Below are 18,673 nucleotides of genomic sequence, written 5' to 3'. Positions count from 1 at the left end.
CTCCTTCAATAGCTAAACAACCTAAACTGGATTTTAATCAGCAGGCAACAAGCAACAAAGAATTAATTAAACTTGTCCTGGATATGTGGCAGACGAAATGCCCATTTCCACTACTGACTCTCCATCTTTCAGGCAGATCCTTGAGGAAATACCGTTCACAGGCACGGACCCCCAGGTAAAAGAAAATAAATAAAAACTGTTTAACTGACTATCTTGGCATCGGTTTGAGCCAGGTGTGCTATTGTAGCACGCAAGCTTTATGGATTCACCGACTTTAGAAAAAACCCCAGCTAGTTTGAAACCTTAGCTGCGCTTTCTGGTGATTTCCCCGACATTCTCACAGCTAGTAGGCGCGTTCTGACAAGAAAGGACACAATTAACAATCTGTGCGGTTTAACGGAAAAGTAATATCCGCCCATGTCTTTGTAAAGGTCGCTCCCTCCTCGGCGACTCTGAGCCTAGGAGATTCTGACCCCCCCGTCCACATGGGCCTGGATCATTGACTCCCCCAACCTGGACTGTACACTGTGACACATCGCTGTGAAAAGCAGCCAAACAACTTACAAGTTCAAGTTAAGATAATTCACTGATGTGGCATCTGAAAACCTGTGACAGCTATGGAGACCTGAAATGTTTAGATTTGCTGTGCAACTTCAAAATACTCTGCCTGCTTTGGGCCCACTTCACATTTAGTATTGCATTATAACAGAAAAGGACCAAACAGACAAGGCAGTGATCCACGAAGCTGTCAGACAAACCCCGTTGAATGCAGCCATGGTTTTAAATTGTGCACTTTTAGCAGTAAACTGTATGTTTATTGCAACTTTTCATTGCTTTGGTTCAATTGTTTTCTCTGAGTGTGTATCAGGGAGCCGTTTTGGATATTAATGAGTAGCATGCAGTAGACTGATATACACGCATTAGACTATAAATGTTATTTGTAGTTCACATAAATGCCTGTATATACAGTAAGATTGGTTTGTGAGGAAAAGTAATGAGGATGAAGACTATCAGCGTGAGGACTCAGCACCAAGGCCTGTGCAGAAGTCTGTACTGAAACACTATGACAAAGGGTTTGAGTCGTGATCCTGGTCCTCAGTGAAACTGCAGTCCTCCAGCTACTGCTCTCTGGACTCTATAGGCCTCCATTTTGTCTGGTGACATAAATGTCAGCCATTATAACCAATGAATAAATCAGCAGGAGACTTCCTCCCTCCCTGCTGCTTGAATTAATTGGGACTTTAAAATTCCACTAAATTATTTACACACTAGCAGAGCACCGGGCTGAGAGGCAGGAGATTAAAGACGCAGACTACAAGTGTTTGCAGCCCTCTCAGTGCAGAAGAGGAGAGGCCACCTGACTTGAAACGCTCACCGAGGCTCTGACGTCAACAGCAGCAAGTTGCAAACAAAGCCAGATCTTTCTCTAGGAAAACAGCCACCCAAATCCATTTTCCCCTGTGGTGTTGATGGAACATCAATTATTTAAATGTTTAATCAATTATCAAATTTGTTAAAGCTACTCCACATAATGTCTTTTCTGCCTGGAGAATCTTGTGAGACTCGAAATAAACCGACACTCCTGCCACTCTTTGACCCCTCCCATCACATCCTGTTTCCTCCCAATGACAAAGGCTACGGACGCCTGGTTGTGACACAAGGCTTGAATTACTCCCAAATAAAAATCTTATTTCCTCACATGTGTAAAACACTTTGGGTTGCCTCTATGTATGAAATGTGCTGTACAGGTGAAGCTGCGTTGCCATATTAATTCAACACACTGGTAAAATCAAGACCATGCTAGGTGGCTAATTCTGTTACGTGCAACACTAAGTAAAAGCTCATCATTCAGGGTCAGCTTTAGTTTAATTCAGTAATTACAGTGCCATGTTTTGTTGACAAATTCAACAACTTGACAATATTTGGGTCAATTATATCTGGGTTTGATGACCATGAAGAACAGTCTTTAGCTGTTGGGTAGGGTCCAAGTTTGATTATTTTATGTAAATAATTTTAAATCAGATCTATTGTAGCTTTTAGAGAAACAAGAGCATCTGGAATTATAAACTGTGCTGTAATGTAAAAGGATGGATAATTGGCTGTGATGCAAACAGACAAAATGTAATCACCTGCCTTTAAAGACGAGAGGACTTTTTCCTGAAATAAAAACTAAAAGTTTCTTGAAAAAGCCTAAGTAACACTTCACTGCAGCTGTGAGGAGAATATCAACACTCAGTTCATCTCTGAACATAACAGATCAGCAAGTCTGGTCATCACTCGTCTTTGCTTGTTTGATGTATGGATTTAATCCCATCGTCTGTCACGACATTATTCAAGCTTTCTTCTAAGTGCTCCACCTCAAACTGTGCACCATAAATGCTTATACCATTACTTCATGCATAAAAGAAAAACCTCTCCAACACCAATGTCAACTCAAGCTGTTGGTTTGTCAGACAGCCTGAACACTTCATAAACAAAAATATGTTTTTAATTCTGTCCAACTGTACAATAAGCGTCACTTCATTAATCACAGAGAAAGTAAAAGTCCCTCAAACCTTTATGGTGAGCTCAATGGACCCTTCTCAGATTATTTTACACAGTACACACCGATTTATTAATCATAATTAAGTTTTATCCCCCTTCTGACAGTATGTGGATCGAAGGTACAAAGACACATGAGAATTGGTGTGATCTGGATTTACAGGCTCACCTACTACCAGAACTTCAGAGGTTATGAACACTTGTTAAATGAGTTGTCCACAGAGTCTGATCAGTTGGTGCGTGCATGCTCCTTCTCAACTATCTAGGACGATGTCACCGTGTGTCCTGGTAATGATGTAAATGAAGCTCAGACAATTAAATAATTAAATTTCTATCACTGGCGGCATGATGACACAGTGGTTAGTGCTGTCGCCTCACAGCAAGAAGGTTCTGGGTTTGAGCCCCGGCCAACCCGGGGCCTTTCTGTGTGGAGTCGGCATGTTCTCCCTGTGCCTGCGTGGGTTCTCTCCGGCTTCCCCCCACAGTCCAAAGACATGCAGCTTAGGTTGACCGGTGTCTCTAACTGTCCCTAGGAGTGTGTGTGGTTGTTTGTCTACTTGTCAGCCCTGTGACCTGTCCAGGGTAGACCCCGCCTCTTGCCCAGTGTCAGCTGGGATTGGCTCCGACCCCGGTGACCCTGTTCAGGATAAGCAGTATAGATAATGGATGGATTTCCATCAGCAGTTTGACTGTGGCTGCAGGGAAAATTACTTTTGAAGAAAAAAAAAAAAAAAAAATCAGAAAAATATGAACATGAACTGCATGACAAAAAAAGGTAAACTGATGTTAAAATGTGAGCTGTTCGGCACATCTGAGTTTTATCTTCTACCTCAGACTATTCAGATTCTGAGTAACTTAGTGGGCAGATTTTAAGGCAACAGGAAGGAGGCACTGATCGAGACTTTGATGGCTGTTCTACAGCACACAGGTCAAAGTGTGGGAGATCAGCTCGACAGACAGAAACCTCAACGCAAACCACCCACGGTGATGTTTTATTGAGGCCATGTGTCATTTTATCAAGTCTGTAACAGATCACCTACCAGCTGAACTGATCTGACAGCCTATTCTAACCAATTACTTCACGTTCAATGAAAATCTGATGAGCAGATTGAACCAACAGGCATGGGCTTCTCTGCCTTGAGCAAAGCTACAGAATCTTAACACTAGTCTCATTTCTCCTTTCAAATTGCAAATGTCACAGATGAACCATGAAGTGGTGGAGTTATGAAACTCATCAGTCTGTGAGGGGAACTAAAATACCACAGAGGAGTATCAGATTTAACCATAGCTATTAGCTGCCGGCTCGGTTCGAGGTGAGAGCTCATATCATTCAGGAGGCACCAGGAGAATTTGTTCATTTTTGATGAGAAATGTGCAAACTCGTCCTCCCGCTTCGTGTCTGAGTGGACAGATGACATGAGAAGGCAGAACGTGGTATTTTGGACCTGCTTTGACCGAGTGCTCTGAGGGAGAAGAAACCCCACGGTGTGACGTCACGTCAGGCTTGGCTCACTGAGCCAAGAACAAGCAGGCAAGGAGGAAACAGCGAGGCCAGATTTAGGAGAAACATGAATATACTACAAGTTCAGAGGGCAGAATGATGGATGGAAAAAAAAAGAGGACAAACAATTCCAATGGGTGTTCAGCTTAAAAGAACCAACAAGTATCCATAAAAATGAAAAAGGTTCAGCCCTTTAATTTTAGATCTACTCAAAGAATAGTTTCAACTGCCTCCATCTTTGCAAACATTCCTGCAGGTAAGAAAATTATTTTGTCCATCCTGACAACAGCTTCAAGTAACAAATCCAGAGAATAGGTCACAACTTAATGACTGGTTTGATAAGAAAAAAGTGCAAATGATCTTCAGACAAAAATGCAGATTACTCTAAGTAAATGGCCTCTGAGGTGTTCCAGTTGTTCGTACTCAAACTGCTGCTGGAGTTTCAGTCCTTTATAAACTGCTGCTGTTCTCCACACACTTTCCAAGTTATTAAAGCGATGGCAAACTCCCCTCTGTACAAAGCCACATTAGACGTCCGCGGTGTTCAGACCGAGATGTGAGAACTCTTACATAACTTCACTTGTACTGAAGTGGGATTTACATTTGACATACGATCAGACCTGTGAAGCCTTTATACTAAGAAAAATGGCTCAAATGAAAAAGCTAAATGACTGTAGAGCCATGAAAAGAGGAAACCTTACTGGTCTCCATGGGCGGCTGACAAATGGACCCATGAGCTGAATTAAAGACCAGTTGAGCAGTGATCATGTACCTGAGGTAATAATCACACTGTCCTCAAGTCCTCTGCATGAGAGAAAGAAAAATTACTTTTCATTTGTTGCTATAGTGAAAAAATAAAGACTAGTCAAAGAATCTAAAACAAAACAAAATTCAGCTTTTTTCCAAAGCAGCTGAAAAAACATGCTTCATTAAACAACACTGCAAAGCAACAGGGTCAAAAATCATGAACAACATTTATGATAAAGTTGGTTCTGGTTTAGTTGCATACTGTGGTGAGTTTTATCAGATGAGTGAAAGAAAATGTTGAGCTCTTCAGTTAATATCCAGCAGGGCTGTCAAACAAATACTAAAATAAATAAATCTGATAAACAAGTGTGAGCATTAATATTCAATTGTGGGAAAAAAAGCTCGAGATAAGGCCGCATCCAGGCTGTCACTGCCCAATGTGTACTGCCTACATTAGCTGACCAACAGTGTTGCCGATGCTGATGTGACAAAGCACTAACGTGACACAAAGCTCCAGTTACTCCCATTATAAAATTGTATTAATTCCCTAAACCCTGGTTGCTGCTCCTCCTTTGTCCCACTGTCTGCTCAGGACCTTTAGCTACCGACAGCAACGTGTAGCTTCTATGCACAGGCACATTACAAATCTGGAAGGCAGTGCACATTGGGTAGTGACAGTTAGCCGACCATGCCAGCACTAGTGGTTTGATTAGCATTTTCCATTTCATGTCAAGAAAAAGATAATTGTTGTTCCGTGTTCATCACAGCTCACGCTGAGCTTCGACGGCCCCTTCTAGAGACCATAATCTAATTATTTTATTAGTTCACTGTGATGTGAAGGCATAGAGATGTGTTAAGACATGTTTCTGTTGAAATAAATAAACTATAGGTTTTTAGGACTAGAGGAGGGCACGACCCTGCAGCAGTCCACATGATCACCTTTTACTAGGTCTAAGAGCTTTCCTTCTGTCATCATACTGGTTCACAGACAGGAATATATGTTGGCGTTAATGTGTTTCCATTTATCAGAACAGCAACATTTTGGCTTCCTTCATTTTCACACGAGATTTTACACTGAGCTGATTTTAAAAAGAACAACAAACAGGTCTCGCTGCAGAAACTCATTAGACCCACTTTAAAATACAAGGGCGTTGCTCGAGACTAGATGTAAATTACACAAGGACCAGTGTGTTCACGGGAACAACAGCAGGTAATTGATGGTATAATTATTACTGGGGTAGCAGTTATAAAGCATGCACATACGCACGTGGAATTAAAATCACCGATCAGAAGGGCTGGGTGACATGACCAAAAATATCAAAGAGTAACCACAAAATTGACTGAAACTTATTACTGTACATTTTATACTGTACCAGTAAAGAGGAAGGAAACCAACATGTTTGTTAGATGCTGACGATACACACCATGTTACAGTGACTTCTGGTGAATGTGAACACTGTTCATATTCAATTTATGGCTCTTGTATACGGCAAAGTCTGTTATGGTCCTGAACTGGTTGTATTCAAGTCAAATTCCAGGACATCCAGTCACTCGATGTCCTAGACCGCACACTGTTACACATCAACATGTTCTCACAAAAGGCTTTTTCTTAGTTATGCAGACACATTTCAAGCTATAAATAGATAAAATTGCCCTCTATTTCTACATAAAGTGCAAGATTTGTGGCAAAACTGAGGTGTAAGAGAAAATAATGAATTCTTCTTATGAACAAATAACATAAAACAAGGTTTGCATAGCTAAAATAATGTAGACCACAAAGAATATTCTTAATCTAAAGTTTACCAAGATCTAAATAACTAGCTGATTAATTGCTCACAGCGCAACAGGTGACCTCATCTCACCGCTACCGGTCATAGAAAAAATGGTGACACATCGGCGGCAGGCAAATGTGCAACAAGTTCCATCTTTAACATGATGAACAGTTGATAAATATTTTAACAAACCTTTCATTTTGCATTCAGGGATGTTTATGTTGGTCGACCATGTTTACTGTGAACAGTATATGTTTGTTATATCAGTCAGGGAGTGCATAAATGCAGCTGCTAGATATACAAACATTTTAATTGTTATTCACTGAAAGACAAAAACAATTAATATCATTTTCACAGAGTGTAGTTACTATGGCTGCTGCAGCACAGTCCTATAGTGAGGAGCAAAATGTGTGAAGACAGGGTTAACGAATGTCTCAGAGCTGTGATAACGTGGTGAAAGCCACGACAGGCCGTCAGCTCAGCTGCTGTAGTTGTTGTTAATTACAGTGGTTTCCATTATTGTTAGTGCTGTGCCTGTAAAAACCCTTCTCTAGCCAAAAATCACAAACTACATCAACAAAAATGAGTTTATGATCCAGCTGGTGAAACAGAAAACCTAGATTTGAAAATCTGCCAAACACCTTGATCTGGCCACATTCTTGATTCACAATTCAAAGATTTAAGCAAATTTAAACCTTAATATCCAGACACACAGCAGTTCAGACTGCCTGATTGTTGTTTAATGACGGCTTTAATGTGTCTCTCCTGCTGTGGGAACACCCTTCAGAATGAAGTTGAATTTAATAAAAAAAAAAAAAAAAAAAAATTACTGAATGGCTGAAGAAATGGTTAAACATATAAAATCAGAATTGTTTGTCTATATGTGAAGGAGACAAGCCACCTGCATTCACACTCCAAAACCACTTTCATGCTGAATTAACAGGCTTCCATGAGAAACTAGTATCAGAGCAGACAGACGCAGACATCCCACTCGCACTCTGAGGAACAGCGCGCCGTTAACAGCGTGAAGGCAGAGCGACAGCGCTCCTGATGTGTTCACTGCCTCTCTGGAAATGACAGGTGCATTTGTTTGGAAGGTAACTCCAAACATACAGCTAATCAGATGTCTTTATGTGACGTTTTGTCAGAGACAGAACTGACAGAAAACAAAAGAACCTGCTCACTAGTCAACAGGCGTCATAGCTAGTCAGTCTGTACGATAAGTAAATTCTGGTGAAGCCGGGGTAACAATAATAAATGTGCTCCAAGTTTGTCATACCAGGAAGATGTGTTGTTAACCCCCCAGCCACATTTGAATGATTAAAAATATCACCACGTACACAAAACCAGCTTTCAAAATCATGAAAAATAAGGAGTATTCTGTGCATGCTGGGGGTGTCGGGTGAAGCCAGTGAAACCATGGCCCTGTTCTCACCCTGAATATATTGAGAGAGAACATGTAGGAAAAATGCTTTTCCGGGGCGAATGCATAGCTAGCAAGCAAACTGTAGAGTAGTAGGTGTAAGTCACGCTCAAACGAGAGCTGGTGCTAATGCACCAGGGCTCTATATGAGATTAGAAAGATGGTTTTGCGGTTTATGAAGCCGCTTCTCCCTGGTGACCTTTGACCTGGTGATCCTGTTTGATTACTCTGCTGCCTCCCGTCTCATTTTCCACACAGATTAAAGGTGTGGACAGTGTAAGCTTTGAGATGACAGAACAATCTCCGCTGAGATGCACCAGCAGATCTGGGGTCAGCGGGTGGGGGAGAATCTGTGAAATCCATCATTAAATAAAAACAAATTTCTGTGCTGGAGGCACATCGAGTCTGAGCAGCAGCTTCCCGAGGCACTGGACACCGGCTGCTTTAAAACACTCAGTCACAGCTCACACACCTGCAGCTCTAGCACAGTCCTTCATAAATATTAACTGCCACTATTCGACAGGAGTGATGTGTTTTCTACAATGTGCTCGCCTACCTTTCTCCACAGAGACAGGTTCTGGCATGTTCACACAGGGAAATAAAGGTGAATCAAGATAAAGATGGATGCAAAGTCGTGTAATAAAATGACTGACCCGCAGCTCTTTGGCAGTTTAGAGTTTGTTTTGAGCCCCCAAGAACTACACTGGCAGGATTTCACATGTTTACTGAACAACACATCATCTAGACAACAGTGCTGATCCACATCCTAATTCATCCATCAGTTTTCAGATTAATCGGCGTTCCTCCAAGCAGCCAACTGGCTTCATTTCATTTCTATGTAAATCAACTTGCACAGACCTGAAACTTGCTACAGAGGATTCAAATCTATCTGATGCAGTTGCAACACTTTCAAAACTCGCCCTGGTTGTGCATTTAAGCAGCGCCGCATCTAATGATTAATTTCACTGTCAAATGAGCTGATGGGGTTTTTTTGGAAAACTGTCCATCGCAGTTTTTAGTCTCCTGTCATTTTCTGTTTTACGCTCTTAACTGTAAATATTCAGGCATCGATGTAAGACAGAAACAAAGTAGCAAACTGCCACGTTAAAGAAGCGACAGGCGCTTTTTGATTGACAACTGGCTTCAGAACCTCAACTGACTGAGCTAATTCATAATGTTCTCAGTGATTTATCAAGTAAAGACTTGAGTCATTCTCTGGCTGTAGGTTCTCCAGTGTGAGGATTTATTAACTGAATACTTTGGAGGCTGTAGTAACTGTACTGCATTATACAGAGAGCTGTTTCTCTCACTTCATAGATGTATGGGAAGGACAGTAAAAGAAAACTCTCAAGATAACACAGAACAACTGAACAGCCTATTATAATGATCTCACTGTTCAGATGAATCAACACCTCTGTCAAACAGCTTGAGCACAAACTTAACATTAGCACCTCCATGAAGGAGGATTTACTGCATGGCTGTTGCAGTAGGGTCACTTAGTTTTAGCCAGGTGTACCCAATAAACTGACAACTGAATGCAGATAGTGCATGTTTCATGACTGGCCAAAGGACGGTGACAAAATCTAAAGTTTGTATAACAATTTTTAAGATGTGAAATGAGACAATGTTTCTGCTAATCACATCACAGAGGGGAAACCTGCCACCATCACAGATAGGTCCCACTGTTATTCTAACCATGTACAGAATGAAGGGTGTGACTCCGACTGCAGCCACGCGCCATGAAAAGTCAACAACTGGTGGTTTTCTCCTGGAGAGCAACATTAAATTCAACCACCACCTCTGCATCTGTGAGCCGCCATGTTCCGGCTCCACACTGCAAAGTGCAAGACAGTTCACATAATTAAGACCACTTTGCCTCTCACAGGAACAACTGATGGCCTGTTTCTGCCCTGAGCCTCACATACACACACCAGTGTTTGAGATGATGTAATGGGGGGACACACTAAGGTCAAAGGCCATCTCAGCACACAGAAGGTTTTAAACACTACATATGGGTGGGGTCGTTTAGGTCCCTTTTCAAATGTCTGATCCATTATTATACTGACAAAAGGTGAACACCACCATGCCCTGTCCTTTGTAAATTACCACCTTTCAATGAAAACTCATCCGTCGTACACATGAAACTGGACAGTCATAAGTCACATTTCTCCAGAAATCTCTCAGAAACAGAAAACTGCTGCCATATTCTTACTGAGTGTGGAAAGAGAGCGATTAGCTCCGCATCACCCTCACTGCTCCTACACTGCTGACACAGGATGACAAATGATCAGAAGCCAGATTTCAGACTGTCTCACCATGCTGTGACAGCAGAGACCTGAATTATGGAAGATGCTAATTAGAAGCAGTAATGGTAGAGTATGGAACAGGTTATAGGTGGTAATTAATGAATGTGCTGCAGACGTCAGGAGCAGCCAGAAGGACAGCCTGTGAGAAAATCTCACCAGCCGAGCATCAGTGTGCAGTGCTGCCAACTTAAATCATTCCCTGAGTTTTGAACACTCTTAAGACCCCGGCAGCGACTTAGGTTGTTACTCTCCACTGCAGAGGGCCACCAGCGCGATTTGAAGAATGTGCAGTCAACCCTGCTCCCTGAGGCTGCAGCTTCCTGGAGCGACTGCTCAGACAGAGGGAGCAGTGACGTGTCACTCGACCAACCAGCTGCCCAGCAGCCTGGGTGCTGGAGTTTCATCAGTCTCCCTTGTGCACATAATTGTCCTTTTGTGTGTGAGCTTAGAGTTGTCAAGTTTCTAGGTCACAATTTGCAAGTTGCTATAATCCTAGGAGTATCTGTATTCTATAGATAAAATAATGAATTGCCAAGTAATTTTAGGATGGGGACGGGCTGCCATACTCAGTGTATGTACCATCATCAAACAGTCGACACGTCTACCAGGAATGAGACAGAGCTGGAGCTTAAATGTAAACCAGATCATCTCACATGTTTCTGTTCTGACAACTCTCTTTCCTCATGTGGAACATCTGCCATGGCCTCACATGATAAATGAAAAACACACAGATTGTTGTTGCCGTGTGGGTGCAGACACCCACACTGGCATCTCAGGAGGACATTAAACACATGGCGAGTGTTTTCCGTCTGGCTTCATGAGGATGACGTCCATAGAGGAGGACGACTCGTCTCACCTCTGACGCTCTGCAGCCATACTATTGCTGTGACCGAGTTTCACTGAGGTGCTCTCATCTCACACTTGGTGGCAATAAAAGACAAGTAACCAATACAATGCTCATCTCATACCAGATGACGGGTGCTTCAGCAAAGGAGGGGAAGACAAAGATGAGGGGAGACAGAGAAGCAGGAGACGGACAAAGAGACGGCGTAACAATAGAATAAAAAAGCTAAATGATCAGAAATCTTCTCTGCCAACAGCGGAGAGACAGAGGAACATGAGTTGACGGGAGACGGTTTGTGAGCGTCTCCTGAGGAGTCATTAGTTTTCAGGCAACTACTCAGCAAATTTTAGGAATGAATTCAAGAATCTTGGCAAAGAAAATGTCAATGAAATTTAAAATCAGTGTTAAACCTGTTTGTCAATAACTTTTATGGGGTGCAAGCTCCACTAAATCATCAGCTGCAGTAACACGTGGATGGATGTACCTGGAGGAGGAACATGTTGGCAGTCACAGCTCAAACTCAAAAAGCTTTAGTTCACTCAAAGTACGAAAACGTCCCTCTCAAAGAGAAAGCAGCTGACGGATCGATTTTTTTCATCTGTTTCCATCCGACGCCGGCAATAAATAGAATTGCTTTTTGCAATAAGAGCTCAACAACCACTCGGTCATCAGAGTGGTGGAGGAGGACACTCCCACGACCAGAGCTGAAAACAGGACAGAGTGAAACAATCAAACAACCCGCTTTTCATTTTGAAGACATCCTGGTTCTCATGTCATAGCTCTGTTTAAACAGCCTGTGTGACCGTCTGTGGTCTGCAAATGTCTGGATAAAATGGTTTACTGTGATATTAGGGCCACAGAAACTTTGATAGCATCTCATTTCTAACCAGAGCAGAGTCCTGACCCTCCCCAGTGTCCTCTAGTTGGTGTCTGCAGGACGTCTGAATGCCCCTCACACTTATAAAGATAAAAACCATGTTTGTTTTTACCAGAGGAGACCAGAGTAGAGACAAAGGCATCTTACCTCATAGTAGCTCCTCACAGCATTGCAGAAAGCTTCATCTGCCACAATCGGAGTTTCCCCGTTGAGGAAGGCCAGAAAACGCTCCTTCACTGCCTGCAGCTGCTGCTTGTTCACCTGAGAGAGAGAAGAGAAAAATGAAGGAAAGCAGAGTTAGGAAGGAGAAATGAGAGGTGAGATGTTAGAGGAGGGCACCATCAATTACAACCAGATGGAAAGGAAGAGAGGAAGGCAGGATAGATGAGAGACAGCTTAAAAGTACAAGATTAGGCTCACTGCTAAGTGTGGCATGGTCTGAAATCATCATTACAAAGATGAGAAGAGTCTCATTATCAAACAAATGTCTTTCATTAGGAGACTGAGTTCACCAGAAACAACACAGGAAGATGAATCTGTCTTTGGAGAAGCAGCTCAGGCACATTTGAGACTAATGGAAATGGAAAAAAAAAGGGGCCCAGGATTGTAGCTCATTAACCACAGATTGCATTTATTCTTCTTCACTGGCAATTTCCTTCAAAGTCAGCTTGAGACTTTTTACTTTGATTTCCTTCCTTCCTTCTGTCCTTCCTTCCTTCCAGGTAGTCATTAGTTTCACTTCATTTCAACAAATATCAGCCCTTCCTTTGCTGTTTAAGTTACATTATTGTTGCGTGGTGGGGTGCAGGAACTGATAAAGTGCTAATACATAAAGTACGTTTGTGAGCTTATGACACAGCAGAAGCTGATTTCCTCAAACACTGGTGGAGTGCATGCTCAGAAATTTACACCTGTGAGATGCAATGAAGCCCATGAGGGGCCGGTACAGTACATCAGGGTGTAGTAAGGTCAGCACCAGACCGCCACAGGTAGGGCTGCACCATCAATCGTTTTGCAAACCAGGCGCTCCCTTTTCCTCGCTAAGCTGCGTTAATCAATAGCAGGAATACATTACAACATGTGGAGAGCTGTAAAACAGGAAGAGCAGACCGATCCAAAAACAAATCTGCATGGTGTGTTTGACATGGTAAAAGATATTCTGCACCTTCCTGCAATCATTTTTCAGGCACAGCGCTACCTGCCCTGTTCACCTAGCACTGAGCAACAGTTAGGGCAGAAATAAATCACTTTGTGGTTGTTTGTTAATGCAGGTCAGCCAGGAAAAGGGAGCACTTGGTTTGTTGCAAGGCATTTCCCTGCTAATGCAAACACAGCAGGATTACTGTCATCTAAATCACACTCACAAAATGATTTATCACGCAGCCCTCACCACAGCCTTGATGTATTAAAAGATGTCTCACTGCTGTAATCTCAACATCTGGTATGTCTGAAGCCTCCTGATAACAGTTACCATTCTGATTTTGGATCATGCCGAGTTAACTTTGTATAATAAAATAAAACCCATGAGTGTCAGTCGGACCTTAGGCAAGTCAAAAACCTGGACATCTGGGTCTAGTTAAGGTCCACAAGCTGCTGCGATGACACATTTCTAGAGACTGCTGGTGTGACCCCAAAGAAAGAGAAAGATTTCTCCATGTTTAGTCATTTACACATGCTGACGGAACTGGTTCGGTAGTCAGTTAACAGCTTAAGTCCATCATGCTGAGGTGCCAATCACCTTTGTTCCAGCTTCTCTCCATTTATATCATTGTAAATTGAATATCTGACTTTCCACCCTGGTTGTAAGAACTGAAGATGAAAACTGGTACCTGTAGTCCTGCTCTCCAGCTACCTGCTCACTCATCCATCTCTTCATGTACCCACTATAACCCAACTATTTTTCAGTGTCTTGTTTGGATAAATAAACATTTTGCAACAACATCATCACTTTTCACAGAGGCACAATTCTCAGCAGAGCCAAGTAGTGAGGCCAAAAAAAAAAGTCCCATAAATGTCATCAGTCCTAGCAATTTCTGCCCAGTGAACCACAGCTGACATATTGTGTTGTATGAGAATTCTAAGTTTGAGCAACAGAATCACAAGAAACTGCTGCATATGAATGAGGCGTCAGGAGGCCGGCGGCGCCAGGGGAAAATTACACCATTATTCTTCCACTTGTTGCAACTCTGCCAGCAACAAATACATTCTGCAAGTCAGAGTCCTAATTTCCAACCAAAGTGAGCAGCGACTTATCTCCTGCCAACAGCTTTTTGTGTGGCCTTCTTCATCTGTTGTCTGAAACGAGACAGTGCTACAGCTTTAAGCGCTGCAGAGTCAAGTTATAAGAGGCAGTAGGCTGTGAGCGTTCACATTCAAGATGACTCAAGCCCTTCTCACAGGCTGAAATCAGAAATGGGGAAAGTCCTGCTGCAGGCCGGTGGTGGAGCACAGCGTCCTCAGATGCGACAGCAGCAGCCTGCTTCAGGCGAGGTGGCTGTGATTATACTTCAACACTGAAGAGCTTCATTTTCTTCCACAGATTGCTGCTTTATGACAGTGTGTCAAAAATAAAATCCTAATAACCCAATAACCCTCAGTGCAATACCTGTGTATATATACACACATTGTACAGATTATACAGTCAGAGGTCTCTAGCTTTAAGTACCATTTTTATCCCTATTTATCTAATTTCAGTGAACATTCCTTTGTTGTCTGCATTGTTTACCGTCTGTTTATACTGCTTTTTCTGCATTGTTTGCACTGTTTATTGATGTCACACACAGTATAGACACCAGCTTTCATCAAACTCGATTTGACAGTTCTAGGTGAAAGGTTATCCAATCAGAAGGTTTGTCCCGCCCCCAAGCCCCCCCCTCCCATCATTTCCTTCTGTAAGCAGCCTGTAATAACGAGAGAGAAAAATGGCGGCGAGAGCTGATTCCAGGATTGTTAAAGCCGTGTGGGAGACAAACGGCTGCAGTTCGGGGAGATGGTACTACAAAGTTGTGGCACAAGGGCTAGGGGATAAAAACGGGGTAATGGGTATGTACAGGTTCAACACAGAATGTGGTGTATTTCAGGAGACTCTGAACCTGCGCTGTATAACTTGGATGGAGATTTTTAACAGGTGGGGGGACGAGATTACCACATTATTCCGTGCCAGCCAGCAGTGGCAGGAGATTGCAGTGTTGAAAAAAGTCCCATTTGCATAACCACACCCCCTGCAACCTTCCAGCCGCCCACCTTAGCCCTGAAATAAATAGAGATGGACGTGAAATAAATAGAGATGGACATGTTTCAGCAACCACTCCGCTTCAGCGACCAAACTCTTATGTTTTTTCATCAACAATGAATCCATCCAAGACTGAACCTGCAGCTCCTCAGCCCTCTCCCACTTCATCCATGGACTCTGAATTCGAATATCTGCTCCAGCCTGTCAGCAGCAGCAGCGAAGAGGAGGAAGAGTCGTAGGGGGAGGAAGAGGTGGAGGAGGAAGACAGCAGCCAGCACAGCGATGACAGTAGCCAGAGGGAGGAGGAAGACAACAGTCAGCACAGCGATGACAGTAGCCAGAGCAGCGCCAGTAGCACCCCGAGCAAGGATAACAACGAGGAGAGAGAAGCGTCTCCTCAACCGGCCAGCACAACCCCGATGGATCTTGACACAGTGAGCGAGGAGTCTCAAAAGGGGTGTGATGAGGACAGCGGCAACAGTAACCCCTTGAGCAGCGATGACATCGAGGAGATGTTTCTCTCTCCTCAACCACCCCTCACGGATCTTGACACGGTCCATGAGGAGCCTGAAGCGTAATGTAGCCATGAGCTGGACGGGGGTATGTTCAAACTGTTTTCTGACATTGTAAAGTCCCTCGTCACCCGCGTCTTGTACGCTGAAATTCAGGACCACAACAAATATCTGTGTTACGGCTGCAAGATATCTCATCCGAGCCAGAAGCACCACACGTCTTTTTGGCATCCCCAACAATTTTCTGAGCGCTCATTATGACAGTCTGAAGAAACGTGTCCTGACAGGCCGCTTCCTGGTTGCTGCATCACAGTTGTTGGACAGATACACCATCTGTGTCTCTGAGGAGAAGATCAGAGGAGCTGCAGAAAACATTCTACTAGAGCTGAGAGATTCTGAGAACTTGGAGAAAGCCTTGAGCGAAGCGGTCGCTTCATGGGTGGGAGATTCTGTTTTAAAAATTGTGTATTTGCAAGAGGCTGAGAAGCTATGGGCTGGTGAGGAGGGGGAGTTAGAGAAATAGCGGATGATGCCGCTATCTGCATGGTTTTTATCTTTTTTTGTTTTTCTTTTAAAGAAAAAAATCATCCTAAAGGCGTTTATCCTTTTACAGTGTGTGATGTTTAATTTCCTTATAACATGTGTTATTTACATTTCTCCTTTTTGATGTGTGAAAAGCATTTATTCTTTTGCCAAGTTTTTCTCAGGGGTTAGGAGTAATAACCAATGTTATTTACATTTCTCCTTTTTGTTGTGTGAAAAGCATTTATTCTTTTGCCAAGTTTTTCTCAGGGGTTAGGAGTAATAACCAATGTTATTTACATTTTATCCTTTTTTTGCTGTGTGAAAAGCATTTATCCTTTTTGTTGTGTGAAAAAGCATTTATCATTTTGCCAAGTTTTTTCTCAGGGGTTAGGAGTAATAACCAATGTTATTTACATTTTACCCTTTTTGCTGTGTGAAAAGCATTTATCCTGTATCCATGTAACGGAATGCTGTGTGTTAAATAAAGTTTCATCCTTTTTTTAAAAAAACTCTCATCAATGAATGTAAATACACACGCTTATATAGTAAGGTGTAAAAGAGAATAAGGGGCCAGAGAATAAGATTATGCTTAAGGTAAAACATTCCTTCCAAACTTGAGACTTTAATGAAAAAAATGTATTACGATCCGGCTCATCCCGGATCTTACGGAGGCGTGCAGGCTTTACACAGGGGCTTAGAACAGACGACTGGCAAGAAAATAAACATTGCTTGTGTCAAAATTTTTAGCAAAGCAGGACGCATACACTTTAAACAAGCCTGTAAGGATTCATTTCCCAAGAAACAGAATAGAGCTTTCTTCTCTGGGGCCCTAAAACATTTTCAAGCCGATCTCTGCGACATGTAGGCTGTCTCCTCCTTTAATAATGGATACAGATTTCTGCTGACTGTGATCGATATTTTCTCAAAGAAAGCATATGTTAGACCTATTAAAAATAAGGGCACTAAAGAAGTGACAGAAGCTTTTGCTTCGATCCTAACAGAGAGCGGTGTTCCTAAACTGATTCAAACGGATCTAGGAACAGAATTTTATAATAAGTTGTTTAAGGCTTGGGCAGCACGGTGGCACAGTGGTTAGCGCCGTTGCCTCACAGCGAGAAGGTTCCGGGTTCGGGCCCCACCTGGGACCTTTCTGTGTGGATTTTTTTTCGCTACTTTACAGCTAAAAACACCCTCAGATATTTGGATGTGTTGCAACGAATTGTGCAAAGTTATAACGGTTATCACTCCAGCATTAAAATGGCACCCGCCCATGTTACCTCTGAAAACGCCCTGACTGTTTTTCAGAATCTGTACGGCTCGTTCCCTCTTCATTGTAAAACAAAGTTAAAGATGAATTTTAAGATTGGAGATTTGGTCCGAATTTCTAAATTAAGAGGAGTTTTTGACAAAAAGTACACTCAGGCATACACTGGTGAAAAGTACATGGACCTGAATGAGACACTGCTATTTTTAAGGCTGAAAATAACCAACGCAGATGGAACGGATTTGGCCAACGACGCCCCTGTAGGGATCATCAATTATCCTTTGAATACCATATTCAGCCAGTGCGATGTGACCTTGGGGGATCGATTAATTTCTCAGTCAAGCGCCACTCATCCTTACAGGGTAATGGTTGAAAATTTGCTCAACTATTCCCCTGAAACCTTCAAGAGTGAATGTCAAAACTTTCTCCATCCCGGCCAATTCCAGGATATGCACACAAGAAAATCTTTTTCTAGGTACTCTGCCTCAGTATGTGGCATTAGCTATGGTAAACCATCATTAATACGTGGACAGGGAGCGGCCGCTATAAAGTAAAATTTTCAGCACCCTTAAATTACATACTAGACATGGAAAGAGATAGATGGTTTTCTACATGCCCCAGAACAGTCCCCTCGCCTCACCCCGCGGATTTAAAAGCAGGGGTTTATCACCTCTACCTTTATTCTGATGTTGTGAGCCACCAGTTTGTGGGAGATACATTCGCTCCTCTATTACGCTGCGTAACAACGGAAGGAGCCTACGGAGACTTTATAAGAAAAAGTTTCAACCCTCCACATTATCTACAGCTGGCCAAGAATCATATTGACACGATATACGTAGAAATTAAATCTGACCAAAATTCCCCAGTCAACTTCAGATACGGGAAAACGATACTAACGCTCCATTTTAGACCCTGTGAAAAAAAATGACCGCAACGCTGTACAAAGCCGACCCCTATCGATTTATAAGTTATTATGAGAACCAGGCTGGCTCAGGGATTTCCGGATTTAGTGGACTGAATGCGCAATACGGAAAGGGGATTGGAGCGATTTTCTCAAAACTATTTCGCTTTGTAATGCCTTTGATGAAGACTGGGTTCAATCTGGCCAAACCACATTTATCCTCTGCAG

General features: G+C 42.7%; 1 protein-coding gene across 1 annotated transcript in view; it reads right to left on the bottom strand.

The window, feature by feature from the left end:
- Positions 1 to 18,673, bottom strand: part of cadps2 (Ca++-dependent secretion activator 2) — a 166,801-nt gene that overhangs the window by 110,785 nt on the left and 37,343 nt on the right. The window contains exon 2 of the mRNA XM_020593378.1: positions 12,159 to 12,272. Coding sequence (XP_020449034.1) covers positions 12,159 to 12,272 — 114 coding nt within the window. The remainder of the gene's footprint in view (positions 1 to 12,158; positions 12,273 to 18,673) is intronic.

The sequence above is a fragment of the Monopterus albus genome, unplaced genomic scaffold, assembly GCF_001952655.1.
Source record: "Monopterus albus unplaced genomic scaffold, M_albus_1.0 scaffold19.1, whole genome shotgun sequence".
NCBI lineage: Eukaryota > Metazoa > Chordata > Actinopteri > Synbranchiformes > Synbranchidae > Monopterus > Monopterus albus.
Note: the sequence above shows the minus strand (reverse complement) of the source record. Positions and strands in the feature narration are given on the sequence as shown.